Source organism: Rhinopithecus bieti, unplaced genomic scaffold (genome assembly GCF_001698545.2).
Source record: "Rhinopithecus bieti isolate Rb0 unplaced genomic scaffold, ASM169854v2 scaffold_24996, whole genome shotgun sequence".
Lineage (NCBI taxonomy): Eukaryota > Metazoa > Chordata > Mammalia > Primates > Cercopithecidae > Rhinopithecus > Rhinopithecus bieti.
The window spans coordinates 755888-772832 of NW_016811678.1; the positions used below are offsets into that span (position 1 = coordinate 755888).

The following is a 16945-nucleotide window of genomic DNA, read 5'->3' on the forward strand; positions in this document are numbered from 1 at the left end:
GCTCCGCCTCCCGGGTTCACGCCATTCTCCTGCCTCAGCCTCCCGAGTAGCTGGGACTACAGGCACCTGCCACGACGCCCAGCTCATTTTTTGTATTTTTAGTGGTACAGGGTTTCACCGTGTTAGCCAGGATGGTTTCAATCTCCTGACCTCCTAGTCCGCCCGCCTTGGCCTCCCAAAGTGCTGGGATTACAGGTGTGAGCCACCGTGCCCGGCCAAACCTTTTATTCTTTGTTCTTTTTTTTTTGAGACAGAGTTTCTCACTTGTTGCCCAGGCTGGAGTGCAGTGGCGCCATCTCAGTTCACTGCAACCTCCGCCACCTGGGTTCAAGTGATTCTCCTGCCTCAGCCTCCCAGGTAGCTGGGATTACAGGCACCTGCCACCACTCCTGGCTCATTGTTTGTGTTTTTAGTAGAGTGGGGGTTTCATCATGTTAGCCAGGCTGGTCCCGAACTCCTGACCTCAGTTCGTTTCCCTACCTCAGCCTCTGAAAGTGCTGTGATTATAGGCATTAGCCACTGTGCCTGGCCGTAACTTTGTTTTTTTTATCCTAGGTTCTCGGATTTCCATTCTTTTTTTTTTTTTTGAGACGGAGTCTTGCTCTGTCACTCAGGCTGGAGTGCAGGGGAACGATCTCGGCTCACTGCAACCTCCGCCTCCCGGGTTCACGCCATTCTCCTGCCTCAGCCTGCAGAGTAGTTGGGACTACAGGCACCTGCCACCATGCCCAACTAATTTTTTGTATTTTTAGCGGAGATGGGGTTTCGCCGTGTTAGCCAGGATGATCTCGATCTCCTGACCTGATCTGCCCGCCTCCCAAAGGGCTAGGATTATAGGCGTGAGCCACCGACCCCGGGCTTGGATTTGCATTCTAAACCTTCTTTTAAATGTTTTATTTCAGCTATTATATTTTTAATTGCAAAATACTTTTTTGCTTTTGTTCAGTTTTGTAGTATCTTGTCCAAATTTAAGAATGTTGCTACTTGAATTTCTTTTTCTCTTCCGGATATATTTGCTAAGTTTTTTTGCTGCTGCTCTTTCTCCTGCTTTCGAGGCTAAGGCAGGAGAATCACTTGAACCCGGGAGGCGGAGAAGGTTGCAGTGAGCCAAGATTGTGCCACTGCACTCCTGTCTGGGGGACAGAGTGAAACCTTGTCTCAAAACTCAAAAAAAAAAAAAAGGCAATCTAAGTTTGCGAATTCTTTGTCTTCCCTAGCTCTTATTATGAGGGATTTTTTAACCTAAGTAACTCCATGTTGTTGATTGTGACAGCTTTGACACTGCCATGATGTTTTGTCTGGATTAGGACAGTCATCTCACCATTGATTTCTGCTATAATTTGTTGTTTGTTCCCCCAAAACTCATGTTGAAATTTGATCCCTAGTGTTGGTGATGGGCCTAAAAATGGGAGGGGCCTAAAATGGGAGGTGTTTGGGTCCTGGGGCAGATCCCTCCTGAATAGATGAATCCCTGGGGAGAGGGTGAGTGAGTTCTTGCTTTCTTTTTTTTTTTTTCTTTTTTGAGATGGAGTCTCGCTCCGTCGCCCAGGCTGGAGTGCAGGGGCCGGATCTCAGCTCACTGCAACCTCCGCCTCCCGGGTTTACGCCATTCTCCTGCCTCAGCTTCCCGAGTAGCTGGGACTACAGGCGCCCGCCACCTTGCCTGGCTAGTTTTTTGTATTTTTTCAGCAGAGACAGGGTTTCACCATGTTTGCCAGGATGGTCGATCTCCTGACCTTGTGATCCGCCCATCTTGGCCTCCCAAAGTGCTGGGATTACAGGCTTGAGCCACCGCGCCCAGCCATGTTCTTGCTTGCTTAGTTCCCAAGAGAGCTTGTTGATAAGAAGAGCCTGGAACCTCTCCTTCACTCTTGTTTCCTCTCTTGCTATGTGATCTTTGTGCTCGCCAGCTCCCTTTCACTTCTACTCTGCCAGGAGTAGAAGCCGCCTGGAGCCCTCCTGTAGATGTCCAATCTTGAACTTTTTCAGATATCAGAATTCTGAAACAAATAAACCTTTTTATGGTGGCCCATAACAGTTTTTCCTTTACATATTTAGCACTTCCTTAAGGACTCCTGTGATGCAGGTCTGGTTATAATAAATTCCCGTAGCATTTGTTTGCCTAAAAGGGTCTTGTTTCTCCTTTGCTCATGAAGCTTAATTTGGCTGGATATGATATTCTTGGTTGAAATTTCTTGTTTTCTTTTTTGAGACAGAGTGTTTCTCTGTCACCCATGCTGGAGTACAGTGGTGCGATCTCAGCTCACTGCAACCTTTGCCTCCCGGGTTCAAGTGATTCTCCTGCCTCAGCCTCCCAAGTAGCTGAGGCTACAGGTGTGCGCCACCACATCTGGCTAAATTTTTGCAGTTTTAGAAAAGACGGGGTTTCATCACGTTGGTCAGGCTGATCTCTAACTCCTGACCTCAGGTGATTCACCCGTATTGGCCCCCCAAAGTGCTGGGATTACAGATGTGAGCCACCATGCCCTGCCTGAAATTTCTTTAAGAACGCTGAATATAGGCCCCCATCTCTTCTGGATTGTAGGGTTTCTGCTGAAAGGTTCACTGTTACCCTGATGGGATTCCCTATGTAACTGACCTGGCTCTTCTCTCTAGCTGCCTTTGACATTTTTTCTTTCATTTTGACCTTGGAGAATCTGATGATTATGTGTCTTGGCAATGATCATCTTATGTAGTATCTCACTGGGATTCTCTGCATTAAATAAACCTTTTTAAAACAGATTGGGCTAGGCACAGTGCCTCACACCTATAATCCCAGCACCTTGGGAGGCCAAGGCAGGTGGATCACTTGAGCCCAGGAGTTTGAGACCAACCTGTGCAACATGGCAAAACTCTATCTCTACAAAAAATTCAAAAATTAGCCGGGCATGGTGGCATGTGCCTGTAGTCCTAGCTACTTGGGTGGCTGAGGTGGGAGGATTGCTTGAGCCCAGGAGGTCAAGACTGCAGTGAGCCGTGACTGTGCCACTGCACTCCAGCCTGGGCGACAGAGTGAGACCTTGTCTCAAAAAAAAAATAAAAGAAAAAAAGACATAGATTACCCAGTCTCAGGTACTCCTTTATAGCAAAATGGACTAAGAGAGTCTTTCTGATTCAGTACCATTCGGCCCTCTTCTGACTCCAGTATACTCTCAACTCAGCAACCTCAGTGACTGAAAACTTGGGTGAAATCACATCATCCCTCTGCTTAAAACCCCGCACTGACCCCTTCGTTCAAGAGTCAATGCCAAAGCCCTCACAGTGGCCCAGAGATCCTACGCTGTGGCTCTTTGTTACCTCTCTTACCCCATTTCCTTGGTCCCCTTTTCTTCAGTCTTAGTAACCTCCTTCGGGCCTTTGCGCTTCACTGTTCCTGCCGCCTGGGATAACCTCATAGTTCTCCCAGTTCCTTCAGCTTTGGCTCAAATCTCACCTTATCCTTGTGTTAGTCTGTTTTGCATTGCCCTAAAGGAATACCTGCACTGGGTAATTGATATGGTTTGGGTCTGTGTCCCCACCAGATCTTACGTCGAATTGTACTTCCCAGTGTTGGAGGTGGGGCCTGGTGGCAGGTGCTTGGATCTTGGGGGCGGATTTCGCATGAGTGGTTTAGCACCATCTGCCGTGTACCGTCCTCGCGACAGTGAGTGAGTTCTCATGAGATCTGGCTGTTTAAAAGCGTGTGGCACCTCCTCCTTCTCTTTCTTGCTCCTGCCATGTCATGTGCCTGCTCCCCCTTTGCCTTCCACAAAGATTGGAGTCTCCCTGAGGCTTCCTTAGAAGCAGATGCCGTTACACTTCCTGTACAGTCTGCAGAACTGTGAGCCAATTAAACCTCTTCTTTTTTTTTTTTTTTGAGACGGAGTCTCACTCTGTCACCCAGGCTGGAGTGCAGTGGTGCCATCTCAGCTCACGGCAAGCTCCGCCTCCCGGGTTCATGGTATTCTCCTGCCTCAGCCTCCTGAGTAGCTGGGATCACAGGCACCCGCCACCTCGCCCGGCTAATTTTTTGTGTTTTTAGTAGAGACGGGATTTCACCGGGTTAGCCAGGATGGTCTCGATCTCCTGACCTCGTGATCCACACACCTTGGCCTCCCAAAGTGCTGGGATTATAGGCGTGAGACACTGCGCCTGGCCCTAAACCTCTTTTTTTTTTTTTTTAAATAAATTTCCCAGTCTCAGGTATTTCTTTTTTCTTTTTTTTTTTTTTTTTTTTTTTTTTTGTGATGGAGTCTCGTTCAGTTGCCCAGGCTGGAGTACAGTGGTGTGATCTCGGCTCACTGCAACCTCTGCCTCCCAGGCTCAAGCAATCCTTCCACCTCAGCCTCCCAAGTAGCTGGACCACAGGTACCTGCCACCATGCCCAGCTAATTTTTTGTATTTTTGGTAGAGATGGGTTCCACCATGTTGCCCAGGCTGGTCTTGAACTCCTGACCTCAAGTGATCTGCCTGCCTCGGCTTCCCAAAGTGCTAGGATTACAGACATGAGCCGCCATGCCCAGCCAGGTATTTTTTTTATAGCAATACAAGAATGGACTAATACTGTAATTTATAAAGAAAAGAGGTTTATTTGGTTCATGGTTCTGCAGGCTGTACAAGCATGGTGCCAACATCCACTTGGCTTCTGATAAAGCTTCAGGAAGTTTCCACCCATGGAGGAACAGGTACCACATGGTGAGAGAGGGAGCAAAAGAGTAGGGAGAGATGTGAGGCTTTTTTTTTTTTTAACAGCCAGCTATGAACTAATAGGGCAAGAACTCAACACACCAAGGGGAGGGCAGCAAGCTGAGGTGTGAGAGTAGAGTCTGGAGAGCAAGAGCCTAAGGCCAACCTGTGGCTGACTTCCTTGAATTAAACTGAAAGGAAAGTTTTAGCCTCTGATTGGCTGTGGACCAATTCTTTATTTGCATAGGGTGTAACTCCACTTCAGCCTCTGATTGGCCATGGGCCACACCTCCACTTCAACCTCTGATTGGCCACGAGCCAATTCTTCATTTACATAGGGTGTAACCAATTGGAAGCCTCCAAAGGGTACCTGGGGGTATTACCAAATTCTTCTAGCTTAATAAAAACCCAAGGAACATTACAACTGGAGCTCCTGAGCCACTTGCTTAAGCCTGCTTTCTCTCTGTAGAGTGTACCTTCCTATCAATAAATCTGTGTTTTTGTTGCTTTGTTCTTTTGTTGCTTTACTTGTGCATTTTTTTCAATTATTTGTTCAACATGCGAAGAACCTGGACAACTCCTGGTCAAGACCCTCCACTGGTCACAAAGTCACTCATGAGGGACCCACCCCCATGACCCAGACACCTCCTGTTTGAGCTCACCTCCAACACTGGAGATTACATGTTCATGATATTTGGAGGGGATGAATATCCAAACCATATCAGTTCTCGAGGCCTGCTGCAGTAGTGTTTTCTGACCCCCAAATACCTTTTTTCTTTTTCTTTTTTCTTTTTTTTTTTGAGATAGAGTTTCGCTCTGTTGTCCAGGCTGGTGTGCAGTGGCATGATCTCGGCTCACCACAACCTCCACCTCCTGGGTTCAAGCAATTCTCCTCCCTCAGCCTCCCGAGTAGCTGGAATTACAGGTGCCCACCACCATGCCCAGCTAATTTTTGTATTTTTAGTAGAGACGGGGTTTCACCGTGTTGGTCAGGCTGGTCTCAAGTGATCTGTCCACCTCAGCTTCCCAAAGTGCTGGGATTACAGGCATGTGACTGCGCCCGGCCAACCTGTCCTTTTTCTATACCAGTTCTGATGCTTACTATTGGGAGTTACCATTAGCCCACAAGACTGCCCCCACTTCAGACACCAGTCACAGGTCCCGGCTTTAAATTTAGGGTTCCGCACCACTGCCTCCTCAGGTTCTGTAGGATGACTCACAGACCTCAGGAAGTTGCTTGACTTATGTTTACTGGTTTATTATAAAGGATGCAACTCAGGAACGGCCGAATGGAAGAGCTGCACAGGGCCGGCTATGGAGGGGTGGGGGTTGAGCAGGGCTTCCAGGCCGTCTCTGGCCGAGTCTTCTCCCTGGATGGTATGTTCACCAACACAATCCCCATTGTTCAGGGGTTTTTCTTGGAGGCTTCATTACATGGGCACGATTGATTAAATTATTGGCCTTGGTGATTAAGCTCAATCTCCAGTTCCTCTTCTCTCCCTAGTGTTCCCCGTTGGGGCCGGGTAGGAGGTGCTGAGTTTAACCTCTCGTCAGTTTCTCTGGCAACCAGCCTCCATCCTGAAGCTATCTGAGGCCTCACCCCAATAAGTCATCTCATTAGCATACAAAAGACATTCATGCCATCTTTTGTTGAGGTGGCTGTTTGCAGCACAGAGCTTCTCTGGGGTTCTGGCAGCCCTGTGAGCTCTTCCCTAGGGCTTTTTCCTGTCAACCAGCTTCTTTTCATGTTTCCCATTCTTTTCACTCTTCACTATTTCTTTTATTTTGTTTATTTATTTTTTTTGGAGATGGAGTTTTGTTGCCCAGGCTGGAGTGCAATGGTGCAATCTTGGCTCACTGTAGCCTCCGCCTCCTGGATTCAAGTGATTCTCCTGCCTCAGCCTCCTGAGTAGCTGAGATTGCAGGTGTGTGCCACCATGCCTGGCTAATTTTGTATTTTTAGTAGAGACTGGTTTTACCATGTTCAGGCTAGTCTTGAATTCCTGACCTCAAGTGGTCTGCCTGCCTTGGCCTCCCAATGTACTGGGATTACGGGTGTGAGCCATTGTGTCCAGCCCATTCTTCACTATTTCTTTTTGCACTTCTCTGTGTTTATTCTTTTTTAATATATTATTTTCTTTATGAGACAGGATCTCAGTCAGTGGCCCAGGCTAGAGTGCATTGGTGTGATCATAGCTCACTGTATCCTCTAACCTCTGGGCTCAGGGGATCTTCCCGTCTCAGCCTCTTGAGTAGCTGGGGCTACAGGTATGTGCCATCACACCTGGCTAATTTTTAAATTTTTTTACAGAGATGAGGTCTCACTTTGCTGCCCAGGCTTGGCCTCAAGTGATCCTCCCACCTCAGCCTCCCAAAGTGCTGGGATTACAGGCATGAGCCATCTTGCCTGGCTGATAAGTTTAATCTAGTAGGGCAAGGCAGACTGATCATCCAAAGCCAGATTAGATTCAGTCCTACGTAAACCTTGATCGGATGAGAACAACACGAATGATCTCTGTAATAGTGCCCAAGAAAATAGTAAGGGTGAGGATAGAATTTGTGTTCATGAAGATACATGTCAGTCACTGAAGACATTTTTCATGAGGACTGCCAACAGGGGTAAATGAGGGCTGTATTTGGCTCATTGAAGACTTTTTTTGATTTTTTTTGGTCCTATTAGGGATTTGCAACAGTTCTTGCTGAAGCAGTTACGTCCCTGGATCTGCCTGTGGCAATTATTAATCTAAAAGAATATGATCCGGATGATCATCTGATAGAAGAGGTTGGTAATTGTCTTATTTTTTCTTCAATCAGAACTCTCAAATTTAACTGACCTGCAGTCTTCAGAATAAATTTAATTAGGTAACTGGAATCTTCAGAGTAAATTTAATTTTCATGCTAAGGGATTTCAGTTAGTTGAATTCCAGTGTGAATCAGAGCGTTGAATGTGGGGTGAGGTTCACTGATTCTCACCTGGTGTGGGGCTTGTCCTTCAGGTTTGTTAAATTCTCCTGGGGTAGGGCTAGAGGTGAGAAAGCTTGGGTGGTTGGAAGTTCACTCCTTCCCACAATTTTCTTTTTTTTTTTTTGAGATGGAGTCTCACTATGTCGCCCAGGCTGGAGTGCAGTGGTGCAACCTCAGTTCAGTGCAATGTCCATCTCCAGGTTCAAGTGGTTCTCCTGCGTCAGCCTCTCAAGTAGCTGGGATTTACAGGCATGTGCCACCATGCCCAGCTAATTTTATTTATTTATTTATTTATTTTTATTTTTTGCTGGAGACAAGGTTTCACCATGTTGGCCAGGCTGGTCTCAAACTCCTGGCCTCAAGTGATCCACACGCCTTGGCCTCCTGAAGTGCTGGGATTACAGGCGTGAGCCACTGTGCCTGGCCCCTACTATTTTTATTTTTTTTTAACTTTATTGAGACGGGCTCTCACTCTCTCACCTAGGCTCTGGAGTGCAGTGGTGCAATTTCAACCTCCCAGGCTCAAGTGATCCTCCTTCCTCAGCCTCCTAAAGTAGCTGAGACTACAGGCATGTGCTGCCATGTCCAGCTAATTTTAAAAGATTTTTTATAGAGATATGGTCTCACTATGTTGCCCAGGCAGGTCTCAAACTCCTGGCCTCAGTCTCCCAAAGTACTAGGATTATAGATATGCCCAGCCCTCCCCCCTGTTTTGAATCTCTTAATCAAGGAAGGGTTGTTATTGATGACAGTGTGTTATGCTTGTAGACCACGGGCAATCCAACCAAAAGGTCAAGAGCAGAAAGAGTATGGGTTTTGGAATCAGAGAAGTCTTTTATTAGCTGTGTGACCTCAATGCATTAGTTAATATCTTTTTGTTTTTAATGGAGTTTCGCTCTTGTTGCCCAGGCTAGAGTGCAATGGTGTGATCTTGGCTCACTGCAACCTCCATCTCCAGGGTTCAAGTGATTCTCCTGCCTCAACCTCCTGAGTAGCTGGGATTACAGGTGCCCACCACCACTCCTGGCTAATTTTTGTATTTTTAGTAAATTGGGGTTTTACCATGTTGGCCAGGCTGGTCTCGAACTCCTGATATCAGGTGATTTATTTGCCTCGGCCTCCCGTAGTGCTGGGATTACAGGCATCGGCTACTGTGCCCGGGCCTATTACTTAATATCTATGAGGGTTTAATTTCTTCATCTGAAAAATATTTTTCCCCTTTCTCCAGTCATGCACAGTTAGGGGATTTCACCCTACAGCAGTGGTTCTCAAAGTGTGACCCCTGAGCCAGCAGCATCAGCATCTCCTGTGAACTTGTTAGAAATGCAGAATCTCAGGACTTAGCCTAGCTGCACTGTGGAGCTTAAACCTAAGTGCTCCTGGTGACGCTGATGCAGGTGGAGTCAGAGAAGCAGTTAGAGGCTGGGCGTGGTGGCTCACGCCTGTAATCCCAGCACTTTGGGAGACCGAGGTGGGCAGATCACCTGAGGTCAAGAGTTCGAGACCAGCCTGGCTAACATGGTGAAATCACGTCTCTACTAAAAATACAAAAATTAGTTGGGCATGGTGGTGGGTGCCTGTAATCCCAGCTACTCGGGAGGCTGAGGCAGGAGAATTGCTTGAACCTGGGAGGCGGAGGTCGCAGTGAGCCGAGATTGTGCCATTGCCCTCCAACCTGGGTAACAAAAGCAAATCTCCATCTAAAAAAAAAAAAAAACAAGAAGCACATGGAGCTGGGGTTGACAAACTTTCACGTAAAGGGCCAGGTAGTAAGTATCTTCACCTTTGTGGGCCGGGCGGCTGCTCAGTTTTGCCACTGCGGCACAAAACAGCCATAGATAATATGTAAATGAATGAGCGTGGCTGTGTTCCACTAAAACTTCCTTTAAAAAAATAGAGGCCAGGCATGGTGGCTCTCGCCTATAATCCTAGCAAGTTGAGAGGTCAGGGCTGGTGGATTGCTTGAGCTCAGGCATATAGGGCAGCCTGGGCAACATGGTGAAACCTCATCTCTATTGAAAATAGAAAAATTAGCCTTGGTGGTGCATGCCTGTAGTCCCAGCTACTTGGGAGGCTGAGGCATGAGAATTGCTTAAACTCGGGAGATGGAGGTTGCAGTGAGCTGAGATCACGCCACTGCATTCTAGCCTGTGTGACAAAGCGAGACTCTGTCTCAAAAAAAAAAAAACCAAAACGGCAGCAAGCCGTTTGTTCTTAGAGATGAGTATGCAGTTTTCAAAGGATTTTCTTCATTGAGATAATTTATGCCTCGAATATTCTACTGAAACAATTACTTTCTTGGTTAGGTGACTAGTAAAAATGTCTGTGTGTTCCTGGTTGCGACATATACTGATGGCCGACCAACCGAAAGTGCAGAGTGGTTCTGCAAATGGTTAGAGGAAGCGTCCAGTGATTTTCGATTTGGCAAAAGTTACCTGAAGGGTATGAGATATGCGGTGTTTGGCCTGGGAAATTCTGCCTATTCCAGCCACTTCAACAAGGTAGGTCTATATTGAGTTATAGAAATAAATTCTCCCTGTAGATACACACACCCTCACACACACGTACACACACACATATGTGAAATAATCCACAGACTTTGGTAGCTATAAATAAATACGTTTCTTCTGTTATTTTATTTATTGATTGATTGAGACAGAGTTTTGCTCTGTCGCCCAGGCTGGAGTGCAGTGACGCCATCTCAGCTCACTGCGACTTCCACCTCCCGAGTTCAAGCGATTCTCTTGCGTCAGCCTCCTGAGTAGCTGGGATTATAGTCATGTGCCATCACGCTTGTCTTGTTTTTGTATTTTTAATAGAGACGGGGTTTCACCATGTTGGCCAGGCAGGCGTGAGCCACTGCACCCAGCCTCTTCTATTATTGTATTTTTTTTTTTTGAGACAGAGTCTCGCTCTATCCCCCAGCTGGAGTGCAGTGGTGTGGTCTTGGTTCATGGCAACCTCTGCCTCCTGGGTTCAAGTGATTCTCATTCTCAGCCTCCCGAGTAGCTGGGACTACAGGTGCCCACCACCACGCTCGGCTAATTTTTTTTTTGTATTTTTGGTAGAGACGGGGTTTCACTGTGTTAGCCAGGATGGTCTTGATCTCCTGACCTCGTGATCCGCCCACTTCGGCCTCCTAAAGTGCTGGGATTACAGGCGTGAGCCACCACGCCCGGCTATTTTTATTTTTTTTAAGACAGGGTCTTGCTTTGTCACCTAGGCTGGAATGCAGTGACCTGATCAGAATTCTCTGAATCTTGAAGTCCTAGGCTCAAGGGATCCTCCCAAGTCAGCTTCCCTAGTAGCTGGAACTATAAGCATGTACCACCACCCCTTGCTAATGTTTTAATTTTTTGTAGAGATTAGGGTCTCACCGTGTTGCCCAGGCTTGGTTCAAACTCCCGCCTCAAGCAGTCCTACCCAACTTGGCCTCCCAAATTGCTGGGATTACAGGCGTGAGCATGTCCAGCCTGAACTCAGTTTAAAACAATCATGAATTTTTCAAGGGAAGTGGAGGAAAAAACATTCATTGCCCTTTATGTAATAAAACATTAAATTTTGGGGTAGTTTTCCTGGGCTATTTTTCTAAATGAAATTAAATTGGCTCCTTTTGCATCCTGTTCTCTACACTTGAAAAAAATGAAACGATGGAGTCTCTCAGTTTCTTGGTCATTTGCATTGTGTACCTCTTCCTAGGGATGGGCCCTGCCTGGCTGTCTGTCTCTGGTGGAGTGTGAGTGACGGTGGAGGTGGGAAGTTTTCTTTAAAAGCTGTTTTCGGCCAGGCGCAGTGGCTCACACCTGTAATCCCAGCACTTTGGGAGGCAGAGGCAGGCGGATCACCTGAGGTCGAGAGTTCGACCCCGGCCTGACCAACATGGAGAGACCCCCGTCTCTACTAAAAATACAAAATTAGCCGGGCATGGTGGCGCATACCTGTAATCCCGGCTACTTGGGAGGCTGAGGCAGGAGAATCACTTGAACCCGGGAGGTGGAGGTTGCAGTGAGGTGACGTTGTACCATTGCACTCCAGCCTGGGTAATGAGTGAAACTCCGTCTCAAAAAAAAAATAAAATAAAATAAAAAATAAAATAAAAGCTGTTTTCATTCTATTGTGTCACAATGTAGATTTTGCCCCATATTTTCATTAAAAACATTTTTGATTATGTGTTTTTTGAGACAGGATCTCACTGTGCTGCCTAGGTTGGAGTTCAGTGGCATGATCATTAGCTTGCTGCAGCCTCGACCTCCCTGGGCTCAGGTGATCCTCCCACCTTAGCCTACTGAGTAGCTGGGACCATAGGCGCCCACCACGTCCAGCTAGTTTTCGTATTTTTTGTAGAGGCCGGGTTTTCCTTTGGTGCCCAGACTGGTGTTGAACTCGGGCTTGAGCATGCTTCTCGCCCCAGTCTCCCGAAGTGCTGGAATTATAGGCGTGAGCCACTGCATCTGGCCTCTCCCCATATTTTCAAAGAAATTAGATTATGAATGGGCAAATTCAGATATGTAAATTTTTTTTTGTTGAGGCAGAGTCACTCTCTTGCCCGGGCTGGAGTGCAATGGCACAGTCTCGGCTCATTGCAATCTCTGCCTCCTGGGTTCAAGAAATTCTCATGCCTCGGCCTTCCAAGTAGCCTGAATTACATGCGTGTGCCACCACGCCCCACTAATTTTTGTATTTTTAGTAGAGACGGGGGTCTCACCATGTTGGCCAGGCTGGTCTTGAACTCCTGGCCTCAAGGCCTCAAGCAGTCTGCCTGCCTCAGCCTCCCAAAGTGCTGGGATTACAGGCGTGAGACACTGCACCTGGCCTAGATATGTAAATATTTTGTTTAATGCCTTGCCACTCAGGAAGCTGATTAAGTTTTTGAGCTCTTAACTGTGCTTCTGATAACCTCTGTTCCTCAGCTTAATTGCTTCATATCACAGTGAAATAAATTATTGAGTTTAGGAAATCACAAATCTTGCCAAATTGATTACATTTTCATTTTATAACTGAATCGGCTTAGGCCCCATAGGCTTTGTTACATTTTTGGAACTCATTTATTTTGTTACCTCCTGTTCTTAATATGATATAGAATGGTAGGTTTCAAATTTTTGTTTTAGTCATTAACCCTTCATTTGATAAGGGGGATTTGTTTGTCCTTTTGATTAACAAAAAATCGAATGCAGAAAAGTAGAATACGTAAAATGCAGCTCTTCTGGGTCAAGGCTGGAACTTGAAGGCTTGAAGGTCATTGTGCCAAGCAATTTCCTCTTCCTCAGCAGCAGCCCGTGACCAGGGGCCCCAGAAGGACTTTGGGCTTTTGCAGAGCAGTCTGGAAAACCCTGATTTAGAGAACGGTGCTTTTAGCCTATCTATCTTGTCCTTGCAGGTTGGCAAAAATGTTGACAAGTGGCTCTGGATGCTTGGTGCACATCGTGTGATGAGTCGAGGGGAGGGCGACTGCGACGTGGTTAAAAGCAAGCATGGCAGCATTGAGGCGGACTTCAGAGCGTGGAAGACCAAGTTCATCTCCCAGCTGCAGGCACTTCAGAAAGGGGAGAGAAAGAAGTACTGTGGCGGCCACTGCAAGAAAGGCAAATGTGAATCTCACCAACATGACTCAGAGGAGAGGGAGGAAGGATCTCACGAGCAGGATGAATTGCATCACAGAGACACTGAGGTATACTGCCTGTGTGTCCATCTCTTGATGCTTTCCCCCTCTGCTTGGAGATCTCAAGCTTGACCTCTTCCTCAATAAACTACCTCGTTGGCTTCTGGTTAGAAGGAAGATCTGCTGGGTGCAGTGGCTCGCACTTGTAATCCCCGCACTTCGGGAGGCCAAGGTGGGAGTATTGCTTGAGTCCAGGAGTTCAGGACCAGCCTGGGCAACATAGCAAGACCCTGTCTTTACCACAATAATTTTACGTTTAGCAAGGTATGGTGGTGCACGCCTGTTGTCTCAGCTACGTAGGAGGTGGAGTTGGGAGGATCGCCTGAGCCCAGGAATTGGAGGCTGCAGTGAGCTGTGATCATGCCACTGCCCTCCAGCCTGGGCAACAGAGTGAGACCCTACCTCAAAAACAAAGGAACAATAACAAAAAAAGGTGGAGGGTGTGAAACTCATGTGGTGGTGTTCCAGAGAGAGAGTGAGGCCTTAGGAATTAAGCCATGTCATGCTAGATGCTTTCCAGAGTCTCTTCTTTAGGCTGGGCACAGTGGCTCACACTTGTAATCCCAGCACTTTTGGGAGGCCAAGGTGGGTGGATCACTTGAAGTCGGGAGTTTGAGACCATTCTGGCCAACATGGCGAAACCCTATCACTACTAAAGAGACAAAAATTAGCTGGGCGTGGTGATGGGCACCTGTAATCCCAGCTACTTGGAGGCTGAGGCACAAGAATCACTTGAACCCGGGAGGTGGAGGTTGCAGTGATCTGAGATCATGCGACTACACTCCAGCCTGGGCGACAGAGTGAGACTCAGTGTCAAAAAAAAAAAAAAAAAAACACGACCAAAATCTCTTCTTTAATCCTTGCATTGTTAGAGTCAAGTAGATTTTTACCACATTTTGCAAGTTGCAAAACGGAGCCACAGAGAAGTTAAATTTATCCCAGCCTGAGCTCACGTCTCATTATCCCCAGATCACACATACCTCCTGACTTCAATGACTCCATTAGTTACTCAAACTGAAGGCTGCAAGTCATCCCAGATTCCGCTCTTTTTCCCTCACATTCTGAGCGTTTCTCTTGCTTCCTTCTTTAAATACCCCAATTCCTTTGAAGCTCCTGTCTTCAGGCTGTAACACTCCTGTCGTCTTCACAGCTGTTATCTTTAGGCCACGTGGTCAGTTGCGTAATTCAGCAGCAACTCTACATTCTGACTCATTGTTTCTCTCTCCACTCCTGTTCCTACCATTATTCTTTGAGGCTGTGGCATCGTTGTGGATGATCTGTTTAACACCCTGGCCTGCAGTTTCCTGGCCTTCACACCTCCAGCAACCATTTTTCCACTGACCCTGGTCTCTCCCTTACATTGGCACATCTGAAATCCAAGTTCCTCTCATGCTTACTATGACCTCATTCTGTGGCCTCTACTTTAACAACATTCCTTTTTTTTTTTTTGAGACAGGGTCTCACTGTGTCACCCCTAATCTGGAGTACAACAGAGTGATCATGGCTCACTGCAGCCTCGACCTCCCCAGGCAGTGGTGATCCTCCCACTTTAGCCTCCCAAATAGCTGGGATTATAGGCATGTGCCACCATGCCTAGCTAATTTGTCTATTTTTTTTTGCAGAGATAGGGTTTCACCATGTTGCCCAGGCTGGTTTTTTGAATACTTGGGCTCAAGCCATCCACCTGGCCCGGCCTCCCAAAATACTGGAATCATAGGCATGAGCAACTGTGCCTGGCCTTTAAAATTCTTTTGATCCGGCCAGGTGCGGTGGCTCATGCCTGTAATCCCAGCACTTTGGGAGGATGAGGCGGGTAGATCATGAGGTCAGGAAGTCAAGACCAGCCTGGCCAACATGGTGAAACCCTGTCTCTACTAAAAATACAAAAATTAGCTGGGCGGGTGTGGTTGTGTTGTGGGTGTTGGTTCTGGGGGGCGGCCTGTAATTCCCAGCCTAACTCGGAGGCCCTGAGGCAGGAGAAATCTCTTGAACCCTGAGAGACGGAGTTTGCAGTGAGCCCCGAGATCACACCGCACTGCACTGGGTGACAGAGGCAAGATCCCATCTCAAAAAAAAAAAAAAAAAAAGAATCCCATCTGAACCTATACATTTTTATTGAGTAGTAGAAACTGCTTACTTCATTTCCCTCCTTAAACCCCATTTTGAGTTTTATCCTCGCTCTGTTATAAACCTCTTCAATTTTTTTTTCGTTTTGTTTGAGATGGAGTCTTACTTTGTCTCCCAGGCTGGAGTAAAGTGGTGCAATCTCAGCTCACTGCAACCTCTGCCTCCTGGGTTCAAGGATTCTCCTGCTTCAGCCTCCCGAGTAACTGGGATTACAGGTGTGCGCCACCATGCCCAGCTAATTTTTGTATTTTTAGTAGAGACGGGGTTTTGCTATGTTGGCCAGACTGGTCTCAAACTCCTGATCTCAGGTGATCCACCTACCTTGGCCTCCCAAAGAACTGAGATTACAGTCGTGAGCCACCGTGGCAAGCCTTAACCTCTCACTCACTCTTCTAACCCGATTGGCCAAACCCCAACCCAGCCTGAAACCATCCCCTTCACATCAGCCTTCCCCATCCCTGCTGCTGATTATTTGACTACAGATTCATGACCACAGGCTCAAGTGTAGGCTCAGAAGTGCCCTACAGTCTCACAACTTCCCTTGCAAATTCCCCTTCTTACTCTCCAAGATGACTGCTCCGTACTCATTTCCTCCCCACTCCTTCCATCAGCTCCCATCTGAAGCCTTCAGAGGGGAGCTCTCTCAGTGTCTCCCCAGCCCATTTCCAGATCTTCACTACCTCTCCTGGCTCAGAAGACCAACTATCTGGTTCCTGTCCCAGACTACATCTGTCCATGCTGCGGAATCAAGGACTGGGTTCCTTCATTGATTGCTTCTCTTCTCCTATATCATTCATTTCTTTTCTCTACTAGATTGTTCCCATAAATTTATAAAGACACCCCAGAATTATATGTGTTTAAACAAACTTAAAAAACAAAAAACAGGTTGGGTGCGGTGGCTGACGGCTGTAATCCCAGCACTTTGGGAGGCCAAGGCGGGCAGATCACCTGAGGTCAGGAGTCTGAGACCAGCCTGGCCAATGTGGTGAAACCCTTTTTCTACTAAAATACAAAAAAATTAGCCAGGCGTGGTGGCTCACACCTGTAATCCCAGCTACTCAGGAGACTGAGGCAGGAGAATCACTTGAACCTGGGAGGTGAAGGTTGCAGTGAGTCGAGATGGTGCCACTGCACCTCAGCCTGAGTGACAGAGTGAGACTCTGTTTAAAGAAAAAAACAAAAACAAAAAAAACCTCAAAAACTGAAAAAATAGAGCGGCGTCTCCAGAGTTTAGTAGATACCTCTTAGCTCTGTCTCTTGCTTAGCTCCCAGGTTATATTTGCCCTCTCTGGAATCCTTACATTTTTGCCAACTCAGTAAGGCACTTAAAATTGTGCTTTAAAAATTATTACCTTGGCTGGGCGCGGTGGCTCACGCCTGTAATCCCAGCACTTTGGGAGGCCGAGGTGGGCAGATCACTTGAGGTCAGGAGTTCGAGACCAACCTGGCCAAATAGTAAAACCCTCTCTCCACTAAAAGTACAAAATTAGCTGGGCGTGGTGGCATGCGCAGGAGAATCCTTGAACTGGG

General features: G+C 47.1%; 1 protein-coding gene across 1 annotated transcript in view; it reads left to right on the forward strand.

Annotated features, from left to right (window-relative positions):
• Nucleotides 1-16945, forward strand: part of LOC108543844 (S-adenosyl-L-methionine-dependent tRNA 4-demethylwyosine synthase) — a 135652-nt gene that overhangs the window by 5839 nt on the left and 112868 nt on the right. The window contains exons 4-6 of the mRNA XM_017894649.1: nucleotides 7346-7447; nucleotides 9936-10130; nucleotides 13007-13297. Coding sequence (XP_017750138.1) covers nucleotides 7346-7447; nucleotides 9936-10130; nucleotides 13007-13297 — 588 coding nt within the window. The remainder of the gene's footprint in view (nucleotides 1-7345; nucleotides 7448-9935; nucleotides 10131-13006; nucleotides 13298-16945) is intronic.